Source organism: Culicoides brevitarsis, chromosome 2 (assembly GCF_036172545.1).
Source record: "Culicoides brevitarsis isolate CSIRO-B50_1 chromosome 2, AGI_CSIRO_Cbre_v1, whole genome shotgun sequence".
In the NCBI taxonomy this organism is placed as follows: Eukaryota; Metazoa; Arthropoda; class Insecta; order Diptera; family Ceratopogonidae; genus Culicoides; species Culicoides brevitarsis.
The window spans coordinates 29795889-29822786 of NC_087086.1; the positions used below are offsets into that span (position 1 = coordinate 29795889).

General features: G+C 28.5%; 1 protein-coding gene across 3 annotated transcripts; it reads right to left on the bottom strand.

Moving 5' to 3' along the window:
- Nucleotides 1–135: 135 nt before the first annotated feature.
- On the bottom strand, nucleotides 136–26073 carry LOC134828372 (scavenger receptor class B member 1-like). 3 transcript variants are annotated; one of them, XM_063841322.1, is made up of 8 exons: nucleotides 25131–25156; nucleotides 7126–7426; nucleotides 4172–4424; nucleotides 1912–2278; nucleotides 1630–1851; nucleotides 1415–1568; nucleotides 1234–1355; nucleotides 136–1175 (listed from the first exon to the last, which is right to left on the bottom strand). In XM_063841322.1, exons 2-8 carry the CDS (start codon nucleotides 7184–7186, stop codon nucleotides 795–797), a joined length of 1560 nt encoding a protein of 519 aa, XP_063697392.1. In that variant the 5' UTR covers nucleotides 7187–7426; nucleotides 25131–25156; the 3' UTR covers nucleotides 136–794. The 3 variants fall into 3 exon arrangements, with proteins under 3 accessions (XP_063697392.1, XP_063697391.1, XP_063697393.1); XM_063841321.1 differs by lacking the exon at nucleotides 25131–25156 and adding an exon at nucleotides 16697–16912; XM_063841323.1 differs by lacking the exon at nucleotides 7126–7426 and having other exon boundaries at nucleotides 25131–26073.
- Between the last annotated feature and the right edge of the window lie 825 nt (nucleotides 26074–26898).

Below are 26898 nucleotides of genomic sequence, written 5' to 3' on the forward strand. Positions count from 1 at the left end.
ACGTAAAAAAATATTTAAAAATTTTTTTTAGTTCAAATTTTTCAAAAAAAGGTAAGAAAATTAAGAAAAAAAATTTTTCTGTCTCATATTTTTACAAGATTTATTTTTCTCTTTTTTTATTTTTTTGTACATTAACAATATTATTCACTAATTTTGCCTATCAATTTCCAATTTAATTAATTATTGCATTTTTATATGGACCTCTTTTTCATATCTTAACATAAAATATAAATTTACATCATTTTTAACGCTAAAAAATGAAAATTTTTACGAAAAACTTAATTTTAATTTCCTTTTCTAACATTAGGTAAGTACAAGATATCAAAAAAATAAAAGTTAAAAGCTAAAAATATCTTCGAAAAAAATTTTTTAAGCTTGGTAATCCATGCTCTAAAGTACTCGAACGATCAATTCGTCGAAAACTTTAAAAATTTTCTTACATTCTAAATTTTTTATTGTCAATTTTCACAGCTAAAGTTTGCCTTTTTTTATTTATTTACATTTTTGAGTCTAGAATTGAGCAAAAATTTTAAAATTTCAACGTAATAAAAAAATGTGCGGTCTCTCATGTCGCTCGTGACTCTTGGGTCTGGTAAAAAATGGCAAATATGGACATGCGAGAGAGTGAAAGAAGGAAAAATGTGCACGAGTAGAAGATAAAAGTCCCGAAAAATGACTTAAAGTTTACATAATATAAGGAGTCAGTCCCATATTCATACGTAAAAATATAAATACAACCCTAATACAACGTATTTTTACCAAAAAAAAAATTATTTTTTTAACATAATCCGCAATTATTTTCCATTTCCGTTTTCCATTTTAGCCTTTTTCTTCGCCTGATCCACAGATGCCGTCGCCAGGTAGTTGCTCGACTCCAAATGAAGCGTACTTTGTCGATGCGAGTTCCGGATGAGGCAGTAAACGGACGTAATGAAGAGCAGAATGCCGAGCGCGAACATCGCAATGCTGCCGTAGGCTTGAGCTTGAGGCGCCGCCACTGTCGCAAGTGTCATGAGATCCGTAATCATGTCGGGTAAGCCGTCAATGCCCTCCTCGAACCACAAAATGGGGAAGACAATGTCGGGGAAGGTAGCAACTTGCTTGATGTCGACTACTTGACTGACAGCCAAGTTGATTTGGATGCGAGCGCGACCACGGAGAGCAGTTCCCATGTCCTAAAAATGGATTTTAGTTAAAGAAATTGATGATTTTTGACAGAAAATCAGGACTTACGGGTTGAACATCAATGAAAAGTTGATGTTTTTCTTTTTCTGGAGGCGAAATACCATCAACGGCGGTTCTTAATGAGTCGTCAGCTAAGTAGAAGTGAGGGAAACTGAGCAAAACAGGTGAATCTACAAAGAAATATTGCATTAAAATCTGTTTTAAGGTCGAAAATTGATAAATAACTAACCATATTGGCACAAAGAAACGTTGAAGAGTCCATTTGGAGCGCATGGAGGTCCAGCGGGGCAGAAACACATGTTATCGGGGTTCTTATCGACTGATGCGAAGACCATTTCGTCGGGGGTGAAGCGATATCCAGTAATGTTTGCTTTAGTGTTCACCTAAAAAATCATGAAAAACGTTAAAAATCTATCAAATTTCAGCAAAAATCTTCAAAATTACTTCTTTTTCGAACTTCAAAGGCAACAAACGACACAAATCCTTCTCGAAAACGTACAACGTGGTATCCTTTGTGATATGCGGTGGGAAAATCGATCCATCAGATCCATTCAAACGATTACATTTCTCCGAAGTCCAGTGCGACAAATGAGTTTTGCCGTTATAACGTTCAATAATACCGAATTTAGTGATGTCCGTAACTCCGGTCCATACAGTTACTCGTTCCTACAGCCAAAAATTTCATTATTTCATATTTCAATCAAAAAACCTTCAAAAAAAACTTACATTGTGAGTTGAATTCTTTCCGTACATCAAACCAAACTCGTCATACGGCAATTTTTGTTCCTTCGGCACGACATCTTTTGCCAATTTCAACAGCGGATCTTCATATCCCCACAAAAGTTGTCCGACAGACACCTCAACGAACGGCTTTATCTTCAAGATATCCATGATACTGGCCATTGCAAGTCGCAAAAAGCGAGCGGCGTGCTTACTTTGTGACGTGGCACTCAACATCGGGATATTCGGCACAATTACCAAGTCATCTTCGCTGCCGGCGGAGAGAGATTCGTCGAAACGATATGTTCGTTTGTAGTTGAAACTCAGTGTGCCGTTCTTGTTATCGACAATATTGACTTTTTCCCATTTTTGTCTGAAAAAGATAGAAACAAAGAGATTAGCAAAACGAGACCTTTTGACATTCGAGGTTCGCAATAAAATCGCAATCTTGACCTTAACACTCGCTTGACGTCATTTTCTTACTTAAGTGGATTTTGTTACAACGAGAACATCTTCAAGATGCATTTGAAGAAAATTCGCGTGCCTGCGAGATAATGAGCTAAAAGTGCCGTGAATTTGATTCATTTAACGCAACGCATCGTCAATAAATATACAGCAGAAGCCACTTCAATCATGCAAATCATTTCGCGATTGTTGAGTCGATTCTCAAGGTTGCGTTGAAAAAAAAGTGTTCTTTTGTTGGAACTGATAACGATATTCGCGTCATTGAAAAAGGTCGGATTTGCGGTTAATTTGTATTCTAGACTGATTGCGAAAGAGGAGATTGACACTTGCCAAAAAATTGGTGAATGGAAAATTTTTGAACGATTAAATGAAGGGGATTCTAAATTAAGTTTGTGTTTCGGAAATTTATGAGAAGTTGTTTTATGGTGTTTGAAGTTAATTTTCCTGCCACTAGATGTCGTTTTTATTCAATAGACATTCGAATTTCTCAATAGATGTCTCTTTTTAAAAACTTACAATAGTCTAAAGAACTTCAAATTTTTTTTAAATAGATATCACTTTGAAGCTTAAAATATCCAACAGAGGTCTCTGTTTTCATAAAAAATCTTAAAAATGAAAAAATGACGCTAGATGTCGCTGTTAGTTTGGGTTAAAGCTTAGATTAGCCATAAGAGGTCTATAAGAAACTTAAATAATTTCGCAGAAAAAATTCTGTGGCTCAAATTTATAATTTATGTCCTGTAGAAGATTTAAAAAGCTCAACCCTTTTGAAAAAAAATATCCGCTAGATGTCTCTGTTAAAAGCTTAAAACTCTTATTAGCTACTCTAAATGTAAGAAAAAAAATTTCTAAGAAAACCAGAGTTGTCTAAAAATTTAAGAAAATGTATGAAACTAGCCTACAAAGGTCCCTTCTGAACTAAAAATATCCGCCAGATGTCTCTGTCAAATTTTAAGTGATTTATTTTGAAAAATTTGAAAGCCTAAGGACCTCCTGAAATTTTCTCGACTGCCTTGTGTCTCAGGAAATTTGGTTATGAATTTTTAGAATAGTATTTGATAGTTTATAGATCCTAACAGAGACATCTAGCGTTGAATTGATAAAATCAATAAATTTCATTAACTTTTAGTCAGTTCTCACCTAAAAATGTTCTCCAGATTTCATTTTGAAACCAAAAAAAAATAATTTGAGGTTATTTGTAAAATAAAAATATCCGCTAGATGTCTCTTTAAAAAGCTGAAAACTCTTAAAACTACTTTAAAGTTAAGAAAAAATGTTGTTTTCAAAAACGATCTAATGAGGTCCCTGAACTAAAAATATCCACTAGATGGCTCTTTATAAATTAATTTCTTACCAATAGAGGTCTCTGAAGTCTCAAAACTTTATCGAAAAAAAATTTAACGTACAAAAAACTCGATTTTTCAAGTCAAACAACATTTCACGCACATTCTGGCTCCTTTATAACAAAAAAATCGAACCCAATGACACAAGGAAAAAAAATTCTTGTACTAAAAACTAAATAAAGCTCAACTATCAACTGTTTCTGACAACCCGTCTCGTATTACATAAGAACCTGTTACAAACTTTAGGACTGTTTGTAAACAACTACAGCAAAAAATCACATTTTAATCGAATTCAATGTCAATCTGAGGTGAATGTTAAGGTACAATTATCGTAACGGGAAGCAAAATAACTTTTCATGACTTAATTCTTTGAATCGCTAATCACTGTTTCTAGCTAAAAACGCCATTTCGTGAATATCATCGCGATTGCAACAAAGTTTGATGTAAAATTTACTCACACATAGCAATATGGTCCCAATTCATTGACCACTGGCTTGGTTCCGTTGTTCAAAAAGTCATCGGCATTTGTGACGTTGTAGATGTAAATTTTGATGACTGGCTCAACTGGCGGATTTGACCACCATTGATACGATTCGCCATCCTGTCTGAGGGCAACTCGGGAGTCAATGACGTAGGTAAGAAGTGCATGGAACCCGAACACGAGACCAAATCCAAGGAGAATTAGGAAGAGTGAAAATGCGATCACGAGCCCTGAAAATAAAAATAAAAAATAGGAAAAAATTTAAAAATATAAAAAATATTAAAAAAAATATTTTAAAAAATATTTTAAAAAAATATTTAAAAAAAAATATTTAAAAAAATATTTAAAAAAATATTTTAAAAAATATTTAAAAAAAATAAAAAAAAAAAAAAAAAAAAATATTTAAAAAAAATATTAAAAAATAATTTAAAAAAAAACGAAAAAAATATGAAAATAAAATAGAAAAAAAAAAATTAAAATTAGTTTAAAAATAATTTTTTGACCTTTTTAAGGCAAATGTGCGTTGTTTACGATTAAAAAAATAAAAATAAATTATTATTACATTTTACGAGTAAAAAAAATCAATTGACGCAACAATAACTACAACGAACTTCATGTTCAATGTCAACATTAAAAAAATATTTTTTTTACTGTATCACTTTTTTTTTTGGACGCACGCATATTTAATACGTTGCTTCTGTAACATTTTGACGGTATTTCGAAAGAAATTAAAGCAAATTATGTCTGAATAATTGTTGGGAGCGCGTGAACTTGAGTTTGAGACGACATTAGGTGCGTTTAATTTTTCAAAAAAAAAAAAGATGTGATTGAGCGAATTTTAACATTGAACTTGGACGAATAGTTTTTTGCCATATTTTAATTTCGTCAATGTGTGTGACGAGCAATTCATTCATGAATCGGCGCAAAAATGACATAATGAGCGAAAATTGATTCAAATTTGTGCGCAAACATTTTTTTTTTGCTGCTAAACAAAAACTTTCTCTTTTAATTCAATTTAATTTTTCGTACGCGAGGCATTTACGCGAATGTAGCGTAGGTCGGCGCACATGTAGACAAAAATTCATTTCTAACCCAGATTTAAGTGACCAGCTGTTTTGTTTGCTAATATAAATTTGTAGACATTTATTCGTAATTATTTATTTATTTATTGCTGGAACGGGTTTTCCGCTTCTCTCTCTCGCGCTTTGTCGCACTTTTTTTCGAGCAAGTGAATTTTTTTATGTCACCTCAGGTGATCGCAGGTATTTTTTTTATTTTTTTGACCTGACTTAATAAATAAATCATTTCAAAAAAATTTATTTAGGAAGAAGAGGAGACGCCAGGTTGTTAAAATTTGTTGCGATATCACCAACTATTGAATATTTATCCGTCGTATGCGATTATGAGAACAGTTTATTGCGTAAGAGATTTTTTATGGGGTGTTAGCATAACAGAAGCTGACTGAACGTGTTTTGATGTGAAGTAATAAAAAAATGTGTTAAAAGAAAGAGAGACGATTTTGATGGAACTAATTTGATTGATCGATTGTGATTTTTTGAAGATAGTTGTGAAAAATGACAAAAAAAGATTGATTTTGTATTGAAAAGAGGAGTAGCGGAATTCGATTTAAAAGTAAATATTGACATGAAAGACATCAAAAGGTTGAAAGTTATGCGTTTAATGGATATTTTTGTGAGTTTGAATGGAAAAATTAGGTCAAATTCATGAAAATTTTGGCACCTTAGGGTTTTTCCATAAAATTTTTGAATTAAAAAAAATTCGTAGAGCAGAAATTTGAATAATTTATCACTAATTGTCGGTTAAAAATAATTTAGAGCATTAAATTTCTGGTCAAAAAAGTTTAATTGACATAAAAACTAAAAAAAATTGCAAATTTATGACTCAAAGTTAGTGTTAAATTAAAAATAAAAAATTAATTTATTTTAAATGAACTGGAATTTTTTTTTTAATTTCAAAAAATCAATTGAGGTTTGGTAAATTCTGATAAATTTTGATTAAAAATACAAAATTTTATTAAAAAATATTATCAGAACCAAATTTTAAGGAAATTTTTTAAACTATAACTTGAAAATATTCAAAATATAGATACTTATGTCGAAAAAAAATCAAAAAATTTTTTAATTTTAAAAAAAAAATTATTTTTGAATTTAAATAAGATAAATTTTGAACATAGAATAATAATTTCGTAAAAAATTATTAATTACCAAAAATATATTTTTGTTTTAAAATTACAAAATTTTTATAATTTCTACTATTTAATTTTTTAATTTTTATTTTATTTTCGATTTTTTTTTAATAAATCGTTCAATTTTTTCTATTTTTAGTTTATTTTTTATAAATTTTTATTTTTTTAAAATATACCTATTTTTTTAAATGTGTTATTTTCCGAATTAAATATTTTTTTACTTAAATTCATTATTTTATTTAAAATTATTATTAAAAAATTAAATAAATTATTAAAAATTATTAATTTATAAATCAAAAGTAAGTACTTATTAAAAATTAAAAAAAATAAATAAATGAATTTAATTAATTAAATTAAATTGTATTTGGATTTCAAGAAATTTTATATAAATTTTGTAAATTAAAATAAATTCCTTATTCAAAAGTTACAAATTTCATATCAACTTCAAAAATTACGGAAACTCCTTGATACCAATTCCTTCAAAAAATTCCATTACCTAGTTCCGTAAGTACAACTTTTTGTATCAATCCTTCTTGTACATTACATGAACTTTTTTTTTCATATAAATTAAATTACGTCAATTAAACCACTTTTTTTCGTGCATTAAATTGAACCAATAAAGTTCACTTTTTAACACATGAAAAGTAAAAATAAACATGAAAATTACACAAAATGTGAGAAAGGTCACCACAAAAAGTCACAAAAAAAAAGAGTTTTATACTTACACCACTTCCTCAAAAAATTACTGGATAATTTTGCACACAATTTACTTTTTCTTCCATGCATTTTTTTGTGATTTTGTTAAATTACTTTATTTTTATTTATATTTAATTTCAATTTAAAAAGACTAAAGCTATGATTTGCTTGTCGAGTTGGTCTTGTATTAAAAATTGGTAATGATATACTATGGCCGAGTTTGTGTGTCGTTAATAATTATTCATTTGTGTTCTTTTGATTCGTTGCCTTTGTTGATGATGATGATGAAGTTGTGGTTGATGACATTAACGGTGCCGCTTGTCCAGTGACCTTCAAAATTTCACATTTAAAAAATAATTACGGGATTTTTTTTTGTTTTTTCGAAAATTGCGAATCGTGATTAGAACGGAAATTGATTAGACCGAAGGTTTTTCTTAAATAATTACCGGAAAAGTTATTTCCGATAATTTTTTGCCTTTGATAAAGTCAAGCAACGGCAGTCAGTCAATGTTGCAGCGATTTCGTCATACACATGAATTTTTTACATGCAGGACAAGGTGTACTTGTTTCGTTCATTTTTATGAATTTGCGGCATTGACTCGACAAAAGCACGATTTTCGTTGCATTATTCACTCATTTTTTCAAGAAAATATCCAGAAGCAGCGCACGCCTTGTTGTTTATGGATGAAATTCAATTTTTTCAATTAAAACAATTAAAAATTAAAGCCGAGAGGATGTCGGATGATGATGATGAATGACGTGAGAGGTGACTAAACACAAGCACAATTGCATGAAAATCAATCATCTTCTTCTTAAGAAAAAAAAATCTTAAAAAAGATCGCAACTTGCAAACAACTTCCTTAAAAGCATACAAAATTCGTTTTGACCCCGAGACAACCTGTTTCGTTCATCTTTGTCCGTTTTTTTTTCATTTTGTTCCGCGTGACGTTTTGAGTTTAAGCCACAAGTCAAGATCGAATTCTTTTGAAAGCAAATAGTGCGTGTCATGATCTCCATTTGGTCGTCTCTTTGTTCACGAATGGAACGCGGGCGAGGATGACAAGTGAAAAATTACTTCCAAGTCATGTCAAAACAAGAAGAGTTACAAACAGGAATGAAGCGACGCGTCTACCTGTTTTTTTTTTGTCAAGGAAATGTCTTTTGTTGTGTCGTGTCGTGAGATATTTGGATTATTGTAGAGATGTTAACAAGTTTTAGTTGAAAGATTTTTATGTTTGGATTGATTTTGATGAGGGTTGGGTTGTAAGTTGAAATTTTTTGAAAAAAAAATTATTTTTAGAAATTAAATTGAATTTTTTTAACTACGAAGAAAAATTTTTCAAATTAATTAATAATTTAAAAAAATTAAATAAATAAAAAAAATAAATAATTAATTAATTAATCATTTTTTTTTTGTTATTTATTAAATTTTTAATTAAATTAATTAATTATTATTTAAATCAAATTAAATTAAATTATTATTAAATAAAACTTTTTATAAAATCCTCTAAAAATTTCACAAAAAATAATTTAAAAATTATTATTATAATTTATTTTGAAAATTTTGAATTAAAAGTTCATTTTTAACTTAAAATTTTCTTAAGAAGACCTTTTTTGGTCTAAAAAAAAATATTTTATAAAAATTTTGTTAATAAAAATACTTGAATTTTATTTTTAAAGTTAATATTTTAAATTCTGTCATCTGAAAAAATTCAAACTTTTAAAAAATTTTCAATTTTAATTAGTTTTTTTTACTTTTGAGAAAGAAAATATAATTTTGATATCAAATTTAGTTTAAATTAATTGCCTTTTAGGTAATATTAAGTTTTTTTCTGTAATTTTTACAAAAAAAAAAAAATTATTATTGAAATATTTAAATATTTTTTTTTTTAAACCTTGAGTAAAAGTTAAGCTTTTGACCAATTTTGGGCAAAAAATCATAAAACACAAATATTTTAAGCTTATCAAATTTTACCAAGGCCTCATCTTTTTTTTATAAAAATAACAGCAAATGATTTTTTAATTTTTTTTTCAACAAAAATAATTTCAAGAACGAAAATTTTATAAATTTTCCACAAATTAAATATTTTCTTGCATTTTTTAACAAAATTTCTACCAAACATTAATTTTATTGCTAAAAAACTGTATTTTTATTACAAAAAATATTTTTTTATGTTAGACCCGATGATAATTTTACAATTTTGTGCTATTTTAATTCCAATCTTTCACCTTCAAAATGTAAAAAAATCTCAACTCTCAAAATGTAAATATTTTCAAACATTTCCCCTTTGTTTACTTGATTTGTTATGCATTTTTTTTTTTAAAAAAAAAATACCTTGCATGTTGTAACAACAAAATAATCTCATTACAACGTAAATAAAGTCAGCTAATTGTTCAAACAAGTGTGCGACCTTCATCATCGACTTTTAACTCTCAAAATACCTCTAAATTTGCTTCGATTTAAACTTTGCTCGATTTCTCAACATTTTCTCACACATGAGCTTTAATGGGTCTCTCCATCATAAAAATTACTTGATTAATAATTTCACTAATAATTTATTTGGCTTCCATTTGAACTGAAAACTGCGATTTACCAATCACGGTAAAAAAAACGAGCGAAATGCAATTAATTGTATTATTACCAAACTCCGAATGAATGAATGAGAAATAAAATTCACACCAAATGATCTGAGACTGAATGCGCTAAATTGCGTCACACTGAGAGTTCAGAAAAAAAATGTAAATAAAAAAAAAGAAGAATGATGTGTTAATAAAACTACAGAATGAAAAAAACAATAAGAAAAAATGTTGCGTAAGACTTGTGTGTGAATCAATCAATCTCTGACTTTTTCTGGAAAACTTTTTTTCTGGTTCAAAAGATCAACGAGAGAATCGAGAACCTCCCCCTTAAAAAAAGCAAAATCTGATCATTGACCGCGTATCAATGACCTGTGGCGAGACTATGGCTCTGAGGTTAACCGCAATTGTCATTCCGCACTTATTTTTTCATTATGCTCATTATTACGCTGCACTTTTAAGTCATTAACTTAATAAAATAACAATAATAAAAAAATAATTTACTGTTCATCCGAAAAAAGACATTGAACAAAAAATTTCTCTTTTCATTGCAAAATATCTCGTGAGACAGACTCGGTCGAACAGCAGGTAAAGTACTTTAAATGAGATTCAAGAAAAGTCCTTCGCTGCGTGTAAAAATGCGACAACGGCGCGTCGATGAAGAAATTTCTCACATACAAATGCAAAGATTAAAGCACTTATGCTGGATGGATGGAAAAGAAATGAAGAAATTGCAGCAAATGTAGGTTAAGTTACTCGCTGCAATTATTATATTATTAAGCACGCCAAAATATCTGCATGCATAAGAGGTGAAGTAATGCTTGATTGACAAGTTTATTGAGTAATAGCGAGAAAAATGCAGTCTTGTTCTCTTGTACTGTACATGTGTCATGTGATTGACATTACGATGACAAAAGCCATTCTAGACAGCGAGTGAGGACCCACCCAAAGAGTTATTGTTGCATTCAGGGCTGCTAAAGTTATTTAAGTCAAAACTTAATGACTTAAGTTGAAGTAAGAGTCACTTAAGTTTGACTTAAGACTGAATTTTTATCAAAATTTTTCTAAAACTATAAAAATATTCTCAAAATTTGGTCTAAAAGCCAAAAGTAATTGACTTAAGCTGAACTTAAGCCTTTTTAAAAGTAAGTTAATTTGACTTAAGACTTAATTTTTATCAAAATATTTAAAAAATCTTAAAAATTTTATCAAAATTTGGTCAAAAAGCTAAAAATAATTGACTTAAGCTAAAAGCCTTAACTTAATTTTGAGTTAATTTGACTTAAGACTTCAAAAAATCTAAAAGCCAAGAGTAATTGACTTAAGCTGAAGTTAAGCCTTAACTTAATTTTGAGTTGATTTGACTTAAGACTTCAAAAAATCTTAAAATTTTATCAAAATTTGGTCAAAAAGCTAAAAATAATTGACTTAAGCTGAACTTAAGTCAATAATAAATTACTTAAGCAAAATTAACCTTACTTAAGTTAAATTAACAAAATTAACTTAAGCTTAGACATTATTTTTATTAAAATAATCAAAAATCATGATATTTTTCTTCAGACGTTGATTAAAAAGTACAAAAATCAACTTAAGCTTATGACTTAAGAATTAATAATTTGACTTAAGAATTGACCTTTTTAAAAATTTTTAAAAATCACAACATATTTCTCGAAATTTGATCAAAAAGTCAGAAATAATTGACTTAAGCTTAACTTAAAACCACTTTTGTTTGACTTAAAACTTAATTTTTTTCAAAAGTTTTTAACTTTAAACTTATTCTTGAACTTAAGTTTAAGTCAAAAGCCCTTTAAGTCAAAAAAATTAACATTATTTCACTCAACTTTATGTTTAAGTCATTTAAGCTTAAGTTTAAGTCATAAGCTTTTGCAACCCTGTTAAATGCATATCTGATCCAGACAGGTATTATACCTTATCTAACTAGTTTCATGTGAAGTGCAACTCTTTTTTTTTGTAAACTGACACGCATGTGATTCATCCATCATAACGTTATCGAATTATTTATTACCAAAAAAAAAAGGTTCAACATACTCAGTATTGTTCAATGTGTGGATTGTGTAATAAGTAGCAGAACGTCTGAACCCATTATAGTGGCTCGACATTGTACGTAAGTATTTATACACACATGATAACAAGATTTAACGTACTTCAAAAAAAAATAATAAACTAAAAATAATATTTTGTTTCAGCTACGATGAGCGCGCTTTATGAGCTGAGCTACAGGCTTTGTAAATATGTTTACAAAACACATGTTCGCTCATAACTAGGTTAATAGTACAATTTTCTCGCTTCGACGACACTCTGTACAACAAAGTATTTAACTAAAATTATTACTTGTAATTACAACGTTCGAAGATTAATTTTTGCATCGAAAACATTTTATTTAATTACAGGAAAATTTTAAATACTATATTTTTCAAAGTGAGAGAGCGATAACAACTAACGTAGTAATTAAAATATCTCTAAACAAATTTTAGAAACTGAAAAAGTTAGAAAGTGATTTATATGCACAATGAGCTCAAATTTGAATCTCACTTCTGAGAAAAACTCTGCGATCAAAGATTAATCATGCGTGATTTTCGTCAAATAGCAAGTGACTTATTCAGATATAAATTTTACAAAAAGTTCAATACCCGACCTACTTTCCATTCATTCATTCACAAAAAAAAACAGCAGCAGCAATAAAAGAGCATGTGTACCGGTAATGTCTGAGAATATTGCTGTCCATGCGTTTGCTTGATCAAAACAAAAACACAAAAATGAATTAACATTAATATGCGATTGTTAGCGTATTTATATCGGACTATGGAAATACCAATTTATGTAGCTATGGACAATTATGGACGTATGAATAAGAAGGAAAAGAATTTGCAAGATGGAATTTTAATTGGATGTGAGCGCTTTTTGGATTGTCAGGTAAGTAAAAATATTTAAATATTAAAAAATTAAACATTTGCTCTTATTAGTTTTAGATGCTGCTGCAGCAAATCAAAAACTAAGGCTGAAAAAAAGACTGAATGATCTACTTAAGTTTTTAAGAAACTAAAAAATCATCAGAACAGGCTAAAAACCTCATATAGCTTTAAGATTGGTCTTACAACCATATATCTGAAATTGAACTTTGAAATCAGTGTGAAAAAAATTTAACTTTTGATTTTGGATCCGACAGATTCAGATGCGACAAAACATAAAACGACGAAAAATACAAGTCAAACGGTGCCTTCCAAATTTGTTGAAATTTATTTAGAACCTACCGCCTAAGCGGATGCAAAACATTAGTAAAATGCCAAACGTTCTGTAAAGGGATGCAATAACACTGTTATTCAAGACATTTCTAACAAACAAGATTATTGGAGGATTTATCTAAGCTTCGCCTAGCTTATGTCTCCGTTTTTCAAATTGATGACCTTTATGGCAAAAGTACGTTACTCAGGAGAGTTTATAATATCCGATAGTAAATTGACTGTACAAATTAATTTAAATGCATCGCGTCAACTGAAATGAGAAGAACTGAAAGCAGTACTAAGATATTTAATTTAATTTGATATTTTATGAGAAGTTTTAAATATGAAAACTTCCCTTTTTGACAAATTTGTGCATTTCAATTTCCGTGTATGCATAAATGGATACCTCACTGTATAATATAAACAGACAGACACTTGACAAACGTAGCAAGTTTTTTTTCATAAGAAACGCGGTAAAACCATTTAAAAATTCTTGCATTAAATTAAAATGTTTGGCGATTCCTTGCTTATTTTCACGCTCAGTCGTTACTCTTTTAGCGCAATTCTACTCAGTACTTCTGTATTTATCTCTAATCTTCAATGATCTCAATTAACTTTATACTTTACCGCTTCCACTTAACATTTATGGCTTTTTCAAAGCTCAACTGCTAATTCCACGTTGATATTAGAATTTAATTGCCAATATTTTGTCACAAACGCGTACGAAAAACAACCGTTTTACACCATAAATTTATGCATATTTATACGAATTACGATGACGAAAATAAACGTGTTCGCTATCGTTTTGCGGTATGTGTGAAACTTATTTATAATAAAATTTTTAAAAAGTTTAGCAAGTGTTAAATAATAAACAAAAAACATACGAAAAAACAACAATTATTCGTCAAAACAGCGACTTTACTACAAAAGCTCGCTATTTATTCAAGTCAATGTTAAATTTATGAAGTAATTTTTTCTTCATTTTTTTTTCTATAGAAATAAATACGTCATGAGTTCACAACTCTTGTTGCGACGAAGACGACTTGACAATGACGAAAGCTGCGTAAGTGGCAGGAAAATTGCCGTGCAATTGTCAATTAAATTTGAATACTTAGAGATTTTGTGATCACTCGGTTATAAAAACGCATGAGCATGAGCACTGGCACGAGCGAATACAAAAAAACAAGAAGAAATGAAAAGAAGAATTTCACTTTTACTTTTAAATTGATGCAAATTTTGTGGTTGAATTATCATTCAATTGCTTCAAGAGAGACAGGCACGCGCTGTTCTTCGAATAAAAAAATCAAAACAATCGACGATGATTCATCTCGAGTCACGTCTTAAAGTCTCTTCTGATTAAAAATACCGAACTGATGACTTTTTATCAATTAAATATTTATCAGTTTCTAGCAAAAAAGCTGAACAATTAAAAAGTCGTTTTAAAAAAGTCAATGTCAGATCTCTCTTCCGTTTTTTTCAGTCACATCCCAGTAGTTAAATCAGTTTCTAATCTCCATTTTTTTTTTTAATTATAACTTTTTTATTACAAGTTCAACTTGAAAAGTTCAACTTTTGCATTTAATGCTAATGAATATCCGGGATTGTTTGCAAATTCTCGCGCAGTATCTTATCCAGGTAGAATCAATTGCACAAAATTTACATAACTTTAGTGGTCCATTAATGGCAGCATTCCATTCGTCGCTTATAAACACACAAATACAGGCGCACAAGAAGACATGAACGACAAAAAACCTGCTTTTTAAGCCACAATTCCGTTATACGATTGCATTTTCTATCTATGCTAGTTCGCCTTCGCGCACGTCTAATGCATTCTGTGTCATATGTGTGTTCGATTATGATGCAAAAAAAAATTGTTTTTATACAAAAAACGAAGCACAGGAGATTATCGCTGCAATTTTTTTTTCTCGAAAATTAAATAAAATTACAGTCAGTCAGTCAGTAATTTATTTAAAAAATTTTAACGATACAACAACCACACTTGACTGGAAGCTGCCTTGATGGTGTATCGTTTCGGTTGTGGAGTGAAATGAATATGTAATAGAACAATTTTTATTGAAAAAATATGTTTTTTTTTTAATCAAACAGGTTTGACTTGAATTTTGTTTGGCTCTTGCATCTGGGCCACTCGCACTGGTTTTCTTAGATTTTCTGTCACCAAATGGAGAAGTCTAGTTTTTTTTTGTTTAATTTTTTTTTAGGTACACAAAATATAATTTTATACAAATGATGCATGACTAAAAATTTTCTTGCTTGTTCATTCGTTGAGGTCTTTCAGGTATAAATATAAATAAATTTTATTCACTTTGTTATGTTTTCACATAAAAATACACGAAAATAAATTTCGCGCGCTGATTTTTTATCTTTTTTCTCATACATGGCAAAATCTGCGAGATAAACCTTTATTTTAACACACTTATTATGTAAAAAAAAGTGTATGAAGTCAAATATTGCATTAAGACATGATTAAACACCGTTTCTGCAAGTGAATGAGTAAGTACTTTTACTACACGCGGACTTTTGTGTAAATAAATTCACATGCCAGAAAGCGCCTTAGTTTGTTTTTTCAGTAGGAAATTTATTGCAAAGTTGTTACTAAATTTGAAACTTTAGCCTTTGAGTTATTTTTAAACAAAAAATATCGTTTTAAAAATATTTTATTCAAATTTTTATTTAAAAAAATAAAATTATTCAAAAAATATTAAATTTCTTGCTTAAACCCTTAGCCTTGATCTGTCAAAATATTTTTTAAGGGCTTTAAAAATTCAAAAATGGATTTTTTTCATAAAAAAAATTTAACTAAATTTTTATCAGTTTGAAATTTTTTGTCATAAAATGTCTTTTAAATTTTAATTTTTCAATTTTTTCACATTTTGAAGCTCTTTAAATTTTTTTAAAAATAATTTTCACCAAAAACCAAAACTTTTTTTTACTTCCAAGTCACGTTTCTAATCAATTTGCACCAAATTTTATTGATTTTTATAAAAAAAAAATGCTTTCATTTTTTTTATAGGAAACCCAAAATCGATCTTTTCGATCAAAACCACATGCAAAAAAAAACTTCCACGCACGACTAATTTTGCAATTCAAAAATTCAATTTTTATCAAATGGTCAAATAAATGCAGATAACGAAATTGTGTAACCGCGCCACACAAAATTTCTTCCTATTATTTTTTGGCGTTTGTTTATTTATTTGTCCGTTAACACGAGCTGAATTGCAGCCACAAATAATATCAAAACCAAACAAAAAAGGAAAAGTTTTTTTTTCTTTCATTTAAAAAATAAACAAAAATCTGATAATAAATATTTTTTGCATGCATTTCAGAAATTCCCCCGTTATATGTCTGTCTGTCTGGCTCGTGGTTGAGTAAAAGCAAATACTTCGACGTGAGGTAAGCAAAGTAAGGTGGTTGCTTGAACAAAAAACCGTTTTTTTTTTATCGTGGGTTAACTTTGGTTTCCTTTCACATCACAAAATATTTTTTTTTTATATTCAAATTTTTTTCTTAGTTTTTTTTTTATTTGATACAAAAATTAAGTTCTTGACAACTAATTAATTAATGAGTCACATCCAATCCCAATTTTTGTTCACTTTTATTCAAGGATTTTTTCCAATCGATATGTGACACCGATATATCCAACAATTGACGTGACACAAATTTTTATTTTTTTCGTTTAATCAACTAACGTTAATGATCGCAATTTTCGAATTTTTATTGATTTTTGCACTGATGTTGTAATTTTGTAAGAAAAAATACATACAAGTCTCTCGTTATTTATTTAGCGATCGATGATGACTTGTAATGGTTAATTAATTAACACTTTTTGTCCTTCTGGACCTTTTTTTTCGTCAAAAATTTAAAATTTGTGCGTAAAGGTAAAGGTCGTTCCTTTACAACACAGCAGTAGGGGTTGTTGGAATTTTTTCTGTTGAACAAAAAAATTTTCCGAGACGATTTGAATTCACGAAGCGCTCAGAATCACGTTCACTTAACAACTGAAGACTGAATGTTGAATAACAAAAGTTGCTTATGCTTTAGTCTCTCAATATCGTACACAAAACTCCAATAAATGTTATAAGAAACCAGTTCGGTATAAAGTTTTTTCATTCGTAGACAACAAAAAAGCTCGTTTTTCTGTACGGATCGCGCAAATGAACGAATGAGTGACAAAGACGTTCAAGCAAAAGCTTTGAGAAATAGTCACTCAATAGTTTTTTTTAAGTGGAGTAAAAAAAATGTGTGCGTTTAAATGTCTTATCGAAAAATTTATTATATAGAGCCGATAGCTGAATATATTGGAGATACAGATACTTAGATAGAGACTTTGTATTTTTTGTGCATGTGGAGAGGAATGTTATGTGTTAAAGTCGAGTCAAGTCGCAGTCGTGCTGGGAGTTCAAATTTATTTTTTTTTCTTCGATTGTATAGAAATGTAGCAGAAAAGAGTAGAGAAAAATTTAATTTACACACTTGATTAAAAACTCACGTAATTCGCATAATAAATGCATTTGATTGATCGTTATTGGTTAGTTTCAAATGGGTGGCGAATTATATTGAAAAATATTTTTCGGAAGTCTTTGACTGAAGAGTTTCCGATTCACGCAATCGATCATTTGAAATGTGAGAAATTTGTTATTTGTTGTCAAAAGATATAATTAAGTAGCAGAAAAGTTTATTTTTAACCATTTGTGTGGTAGAAAATTAGTATGCAAAGTGCATAAAATAACGTTAAAAAATTTTTAACAGTCAAAAATTTCATTTCATTAGAAAAGAACTGACTTGAAAATATGTTAAGATTTTAAGATTGGCAGATGTAGAAAATTTTAAAGCTGATATTGTTCTAAAGTTCAAAAACAACTTTTAGCTTGGGCAATTTTTTAAGATTCTTGTAAACTTTTTATATTGAAATACTATTCGGGATTAATTTTTGTAACTTTACTTTACTTTTTCGATAGGTCCATCTTTTGTAGATGATATTGACCAAATAGTTTATACATTCATGTCAGGTAAGGTTTCAATATGATGAATTATTATAATTCACAAATAGCTTTAGTTCGTCTGAAAACTTTCGCGAATTGATCGATGATGTTACTACTCGTTTCATTTTGTTGTATTCGTTTAATCCTTTGTAATAAAATGAGTTCCGTGATTAACTTGTCAAGTTCAAGTTAGTATTTATGCAGTTTGAAATCACTTCTTCTTCGAAGCTCATAAGGTTCTTTGTCAATTTGTCAGTCAGGTATTCAGAGAGTTAGAATCATATCATTTGTGGTTTTGTTTAAGCAAGTTTGTGTCATTCAGTATAGTCTCAAAATCCCGCTATCCCGAACAAATTACTCACGGAATAGTATCTTTCACGAGGGCTTGAACTTTTTCAATAAACTCCCTGTAAATGTCCGCCGAACCGAGAACGTTATCTACTTTAAATTAGAACTGAAAAAAATCTTGACTAACGAATACTGATCTGTCCTACGTTACTTAAGTTAAAATAGCTTTAAGTATTAAGTATGCAGTGCTCTTCAAATCTCATCTTTCATCAGAATCTAAATTGTGCTGCAGTAATCAATGTGTGGCTGTATCAGTACTTTGTAAAATGTAATTTTTGTGTCTTAGTCCAGCATTTTTTTCATTCGTGTCATAAAATAGACTTTCTTGGATATTTATTTCATCACTAAGTTACCATCTAAGTTAATTTTTAAATCTTAGTCTTTCATCGATCATGATACCTAGATATTTCATCTCATGGAGTATTGTGTTGTATTTTTAATTTATTTTTTCTATCGTTTTTTCGTTACATTACTCTTTGTCATTCCAGTGGCACAAAGTCTTTTAATCAGCAAATATAAAATTGTTGTTGTTGTTGTTGTTGATCGTCCTTTGCGATGATTTGGGCAGGTATCTTTTAAACGTTCACATTTATTGATAAAATTTAGAGCGTCACTTAAATTCATTAATATTATCACAGTCTGTTTCATATTGCTTCGACATATCATTAAAGATTAAATTGATTAAAAAAATTTACCTTTTTTAAAGAAAATTTTTGAAAAATAATCCATTAAAATTTTAAAAGGATCCATGATACTTTGAACTTCCAGAATAATTTTTGAAATGATTTTTTAAAAACTTATTTGAAACTAAATAATTTAAATTCTAATTTTGACACTTGAGTTTTTTCAAAAGAAAATTCATTTAAAATTCTAATCTGATCTGAAAACGAAAACTAAAAATCATAAGAAATTTTTTGATAAAACTGACTCATTATTTGCACGTATTTGCAAACAAAATCACAAAAATTACTTAACCCCTTCCTAGAATCCTCGGGAAAAAAATAACAAATTTGTATTTATTCTCTCAATTAATTAAAGTCATCTCACCTCTTGCCTTGACGCCTCACCAGTCTAAACAATTTGTCATCAAATAGCAATTAATCATAAGATGCCGCTCGTACTATTTGCTCACTTCTACCACTATTGCCGAATCATCGCTAATGATTATCATCAACAACACAACAACTCATCATCAAAAAACATTCCCTTTTTATCGTCAGCTTCTTCTTGTTCATACAAAAAAACGTTTTTTTTTTCGATTTATGCAAATTTCAACCAAAAATTCTTGACAAAAACAAATGACGTCAAGACAAATTCTTCTTACATTCCTTCCATTCTCTGAGATTCCATTTGGCACGAAAAAAAATCAATTGAAGTGAATTGAAGTGGATTTTAACGGTGTTGGTGTTGTTTGAAGAAGATTTGCTGAAGAAGATGATGCGAGTTCAGAGGGAGATGAACCTTTTGAAGACAAGTCACCTTTAATTATTCTTTGTCGTCCGTTTTTAACAACTTTAATGCATAAATCTTTGTTATTTTTTATGTTACCGCAGCAGCCAGCAGTTTAAGTAAACATTCAAAGCGAAACGCAAGAAGAAGAAATGAGAGATAAGTGGAAGGTCATGAACAGGTAAGTGTCTCTGAACGACCATGATAATCATTTTTCTGCATGATCCTGCTACTTGCCATTGTTTCGTGAGTCACTTCCTTCACAATAGACTCCATTTACAGCTTTTAGAACGAATCAAGTCAGTCACAACAATCATAAATAATTATAATTAAGTCCATTGACGAGTGTTGCACATTGAATATTTTATTGGCATTACCCTGACTCTTCGTCGGCTATGTATTCTCATTTGCGCGCAAAGGTGTTCAGTGAATGTCATTTTTCAAACACAAAACACTCCATTCAACATTAGATGTCTAATTTGGGACAACGTGGCCGATTGTTTGTTTGTGTAATCACAGCACGTGCATGCTCGACCATCGTAGACGTTCTTTGTCTTCTTCTTCTTTTTCGATTTCTGTTGCAAATAACCTTCGAACGCATTCATAAAAAAAATCAACAAAAATAACTGTGATGCAAATACCTACGAGACAACAACAGAAAAAATCGATAGTGATTCACAATTCTCGGAAGATACACGTCGATTTTTATGTTATTTTGCATGAAATCATCACAGCGAGAATTCTTAATGTTGAAAGTCACCTTTCTCATATTTTTTTTTCTTTTTTCAAATAAATTTATGGAAAACTTTGTTTTATAACTTTATAGAGGGACCTGTTATGAGATAATGATAAAAAGAAGAGTAACTGAGGCAGGCAAAAAAAAAGACGACTAATAAATAAATAAACTGGTTATGATAATTTTTTTAGTGGATGTTATCGAAGATGAGACGATTTAATTTTTGTGTGAAGTTATCAAACACGTAAAGGAGAGAATAAAAAGGGCTTGAAATGATGCGAAAAAAATTTTAACGGTAATTTTTTTTAGTTGACAAAAATTTTTGAAATTTTTTAAATATCATTATTTTAATGATTCATCGAAAATTTTCGATCATTCATGCAAGAAATTTTAAAATTTAATTAAAAAATTGACTTTTTAATGAAAATTTTATAGAATTGACTTTTTGTTGTAAATTAACAGACAAATAATTTTTTAAAATAATTTTTAGTAATTTAACGGTAATTTTTTGAATTGACAGATATTTAAAAAAAAAATAATAAACTTTTTTTTGTGATTTATTGAAATTTTTTTAATACTTTAACTTGAAAAATTTAAATTGAATGAAAAAAATTTACATTTGAAAAAACATTTAAGAACCTTCTAAGTTTTAAAATATTTTAAATTTTTTAACAAGTTACTTTTTTCAACAAAATAATTTTTTAAAAATTAAAAACAAAGAAATTAAGTTTCGCTCAAAAAGAGTCTCCAACGAGTTTTTTTACGAATTTTTGTATTGAAAATGATTTTAACGGTAATTTTTTCTCTAAATTGAAAATCAGATATTTAAAATTTTTTAAAATTATTTTTTACACTGTTAATTTATCAATGTAGATACCTTAAAAACAACTAAAATATGGATCAATGACGAAAAACTGTTTAAATTTTATCATTTTGTATTAAAAAGTACATATTTCAAAATTTTTTTGTTGCATTTTGAAAAAAAGTTTTTGGGACGAAAAGTTCGAAAAAAATTTGGAGTGGCCTTATTTGATTTAATAAAATATTTTTTTAAATTAGATTAAAAAAAAAATTAAGTTTCGCTTAAAAAGAGTCTCCAACGAGTTTTTTCAAGATCGAGGAACTAAAAAATTAAAAACATTTTAACGGTATATTTTTAAATTGACAGAAATTTGAAAACTTTCAAAATTATTAATTTTTATTGAAATTGATATTGAAAAAATAAAATTCAAATTTTAATAAAAATTCTCTATATCTCTGAAATTTTGCGAAAATTTAACCACGTGGTCAATTTATGCATATTAATATACAAGTAAAATTTAAAAAAAAAAAAAAATTACTAAATTTTTAACGGTCATTTTTCAAACTGACAGAAATTTGATAAATCACTTCTTATGTCAACTTTTCATAATTTATTATAATTTTTCCATTAATTAAAGGAAATAAAAAATTATATCATAAAATTTAAATTCGGATATCCAAATTTAAACAAAATTAAAATAATCGGAAATGTTAAATTTTGCAAAAAATTTCCTTTCAAAACAAAAAATTTCGTACCTGAAACCGTCAAAAAAATCACAAACTTTCAATTTTTAAACTGCAAATCCATCCTCAGTGACACTTTCCTCCTCATTGTGTATGCTCATCCTCACTCTGTTTTGCTTCCAAATGTGAATATGATGCAAATTCACTCGACGATCGTTGATCCAATTATTACGATTTTATTTTGCATAACTTGCTATTTAGCTTGTTTCTCGAAAAATTTACATACTTGTCACTCTACTAAATATTTTTGTTTTTTTTTTCTTCTTACGTAAATCAAGTTTTTTTTTGCTTCTAAAGGAAACAGAAACAAAAACAAAACTCTAGCAGGAACTTTAATATTCAAATCGGATTGAGGGGGAGAGTAATTAAAATATAAAACTAAATAAAATCGCGCAAAACCTTCACCTGCAAAAAAAAAATTAAACATATCGACACGAAGGTAAAAAGTGCATTATCCTCGTTTCATTTTAATTTTTATGAGCATACATGTTTTTTTTTCGTTGTACTCGTTCGCGCACACATTTAAATCGAACAGCAATTTATTTATTTTATATAAAAATAAACACAAAAAATGCAATCAAGGTTACAATAATTATGCAATTTTTTTTTGTACGTCGTCGTAACCGGTCGTCGACATGTTATTTTGTGCGACTCTGAACTGATATGGAGATTGAAAATGATTGAAAACGGATTGATTGAGTTGAAACAATTTTTTGACTCGAATTAGATTGACTATCAATCGAGCACTTTTTAGGCGCAGAGTGATTTAATAAGGGTACCCTTGAAATGTTTGATTTTTTTTCGAACATTCATTCACGAAATCGCTCAACTTTCGTCTTTTATTTGAAATTTTTTCAACAACCAGGTGTCTCCATCGAATTTCTTGTAAAATTAAAACGTTTCGAGTTTCATTTTCTGTTACCACGTATCGACCTTTTAATTACCTTTTTCGTAAATTGTCATAAAAATACGTGTCTAATAATGACCTTTGCTTATTATTTGCTCATATGATGAGAATTTGGCAAGGCACGTTTACGCACGAACCTTAAGACATCTAAATTTGTAAAAATTTTTTTTTTTTTAATTTAAATTCATCAAAAGAACCGAAATTTTTAGCGGAAATGATAAAATTTAATGAAAAATAAAAATATTTAAAGCAAATATTTAATTTTTCATCATTTTTTTATAAAATTAAAATGTTCGTTGCATATCTTCAGGGGTTCCGTCATGCTTGAGATGATAAAAAATCTCAACATTGAAATGTAATATTTATTTTATTTGCATTAAAAATGCTGTAATTGCTGTTTGACAACACAAACCGGTTTCTCCGGAGGACTTTCAACATCCTCCAGAACTGCTCAGCCAAGGATTGTTCCGGAGTTGTGACATCTAATGACAATTCATCGTGTCTCAGTCTAATTCCAGTCTGTCATTATTTTCTCGATTGCCTCAATCAATCAACACACCCAACGCTTTTCACGGTTGAAAAAGTTCGTCGCTTAACTCGCATCGAAATCACTTGTAAAACCAATTTTTCATCGAAATTCCAACAAAATCCGGCGAATTTTGGGCCCTTGAACTAAAAACCAGCAGCTAGAAGCACGCATCGTCTTGCTTCAATAACATTTCACGCTTAATTAGGATTTTACCGGTTCTCGTGAAAAGCTGGTAGAAACTCACGCATGACTTGAGTGATAAAAATAACAAATAAATGCAACGAGAGAAACTCTTTTTTTCTAATTTAGGTTGAAAATTCCGTTTCATTGCCAATAAAAATGTCATCAACCACAAACGACAACTTCCTGGCAACATTTATCATTCCATCAAGTTGTTTTTAAAAATAATTATTTAAATCCTATAAACGCAAAGTATATTTATTTGCATTGAAATGTCTTCCATGACCAAACCAATTTTCGATATTATTCAGCAAAAATCGAAGCACAGAAAGGTCAATTATACAATTAGATCGACGACATGACCGCAAATGTTTATTTACAAAAAAGGCAAAAACGTGTCAAGAATAATTTATGCTTTAAATTAATAACTAAATTGTCTCACATTTTGATGGAAAACGTGAGTGGAGTAGTTGAAGATTTGCTTGGCAAAGCATGAAAAGTTGGAGAAATGGATGAAATTTTGATAAATTATCAGTTTTTGTGAACTCTGGATTGTTCGTGATAATTTTTAATTATTTTATAATTTATTTTCTTTAATCTAATTTAACTTTTAATAAAAAAAAAAATTAATTTTAAATGATTTTATTTTTTAAATTTATTTTTCTATTTATTATTATTTCTTTTTTTTGTTAAAAAATTTAATTTAATTTTTAAATTTTATTTAATTTACTTTATTTAATTTAATTAAATTTAATTTAATTTAATTTAATTATTTTATTTATTTAATTTAATTTTTTTGAATAATTAAATTTACTTTTTTTAATTATTTAATTTTATTTTTTTAAAAATAATTTATTTGAATTTTTTTAAAAATTTTATTTATTTATTTTTTTTTTTAATTTAATTTATTTTTTTAAATAAATTAATTTATTTTTTTTTATTCATTTAGAATTGAATTTTTTTCATTATTATTATTATTATTATTTTTTTTTTTTGATGAAAAAAATCATAAAATAGTTCGAAATTTATTTAAAACTAAGACTTTAAAAAATTCAGAAGCTATTTTAAATAATTTTGCTAAAAAAAGCCTTAAAAATTTAATCTCATTTTTTACAGATTTATAACTTTTTAATATATTCTAAGACATTTTTTGTTTAGAAATGCACGTCAATAATCTACAAAAACGACTCTAAAAAAATTCTGAGATCATCAGAGTACAAAGTTTAACCAATTTTATTTTTTATTTTATCAAATTCAAATCAAATTATTTTATCAAATCATTTATGCAAATTTAAAAACGTTCAAATTCAACAATTTCTCATTAAATTAAATGCAAAACGCAAATTTTTATTGAAAATCACTTTTAAAACAATTAATTGCCTTGATTTTTTTTCTCATGAAGCATAAATTTCGAAGTTGAAAGTGATAAACTCTTCTTAACATTTTTTTTTGTGGTCAAAACTCACTTTTAATTATTTTTTCATTCGTTATATATTAAAAGACCAAAAAATCTGTACTTACATAGCTTGAGAAACTTTCCTTTGAAATAAATCTTCATCTTGTTAACGTTGAAATTTGATGATAATCTTTTGTATTACTTTTTAATTGTTATTTTTTTCGGATATTTCTTAAAATTTTATTATTTAAATTTCTTTCTCTTTTTGTTTAGATTTTTTTGTTGTTAAGAGGGTCAGTTTATTGCCCTTTGTTAGATTACCTTTTGCTTTGATATCTAATTTTTTTCACCTTGAGTCGAATTTGACACTTGTTTAACACTTTTGTGCTTTATTTTTGCAAAGCTTCGGGCTCTTTCCTGCCCGCCGGTTCAAAAAATTTTTACTAGAAAATATTTATTTATTTTTTTTTTCGCTCATTTAAACATTAAATAATAATAAAAAATATTTGAAAATAGGAAGTATGAAACGTTTCAAAAAATAAAATAAAATATTGCGCGCCCGAGTTATGTCGTGTTCGTGTGTGGCTGATCCAAAACTGACTGAAACGGTTGGTTTTGTGTGTTATTGGAGTTGAGTCGTCGACGACGACGACGACGTAGTTGTTACTATTGCTGTGTTGTGTGTTTGAAAGAAAAAGTGTGTTGTTGATTACAAATTATAAATAACGAACGGAACGTGTGTGAAATGCAACTTTTAACGATTTTTTTTGCGAACAAGGAGATTTTATTTGACATTAATGACTATTAATGAATTACTAAGAATACTAAAAATTAATAAACTACAGAGAATTAAACTTCGATTAAGGTCTTTGAAGCAATAACGGGACCTCCAATGGACAACAAACGCATTCGATTGTCACTTTTTTGGTCATAAACTAATAATTCACTTTCTTTCTATCGATACAAAAAGTTGTTCGCTTGATAAACGCCACATGATACACATTTAAATGCCTTACAAAGTACGTGGCTTATGCAATTTTCGTAAACAACCGATAAAAAAATTATTAAATCGTGATATTTTTAACATCTTTTTGCCACAAGACATGCTTCTATGCGAAAATTACTCAAAATATGATAACAACCTTAATTATCTAACGCCAAAAAAAATTAAAACAAAAGACTTGAATTACAAAAAATAAGCAGGACATGTTCGTCATAAAACAAAATAGATTCAAGGTCCTCGTAGTTTTGGACAAAAAAATCAACCTACCACTTGGTATGCTGTTATCGTCGTTTGGTGTATTGTATCGGATGCCAAACAAGGCGTGGGCAGCTCAATAAATGGACAATAGTTAATATCGGTTCGTTTCTGCACCGTTGAGTGTTAGATATTTCGCGTTGTCGATACTATTTGGTTGTTATGCAAAAAAAAATGAAGAAGATAAATAGAGTTTTGTCACCGATGAATGAGTAAAATTTTGATACATTTTTGAATGGATGTCGTGTGGATTTGGTTAAATTGTTTCAAATTCGTAACAAAAATGGACATGGGATGGTGTAATAGTTGTTTTGCTGTTTTTGGGAGAAATTGTGGTCGTCTTCTTTGAGTTAACGGGATTGAATGACGAAAGAAAGCAGGTGCAGGAATTTTGAGTTTTTTAAAGTTTTTATGAAAAATGAAGCAGTGATGTAGCCTAAGGAAAATACGGGGGTACAAAAGAGCTACTAAATATGTATGTATATTGACATTTGAAAAAAATATGGCTTATTGACTGAATCATATTGATAGATAAATATTCAATTGAGAAATTTTCTATACTTTTAAAACGAAGGAAATATGTAAAAGAATCATCTGATTTCCATCTTCTTCGCATTTGTATAATTAATGGTCAT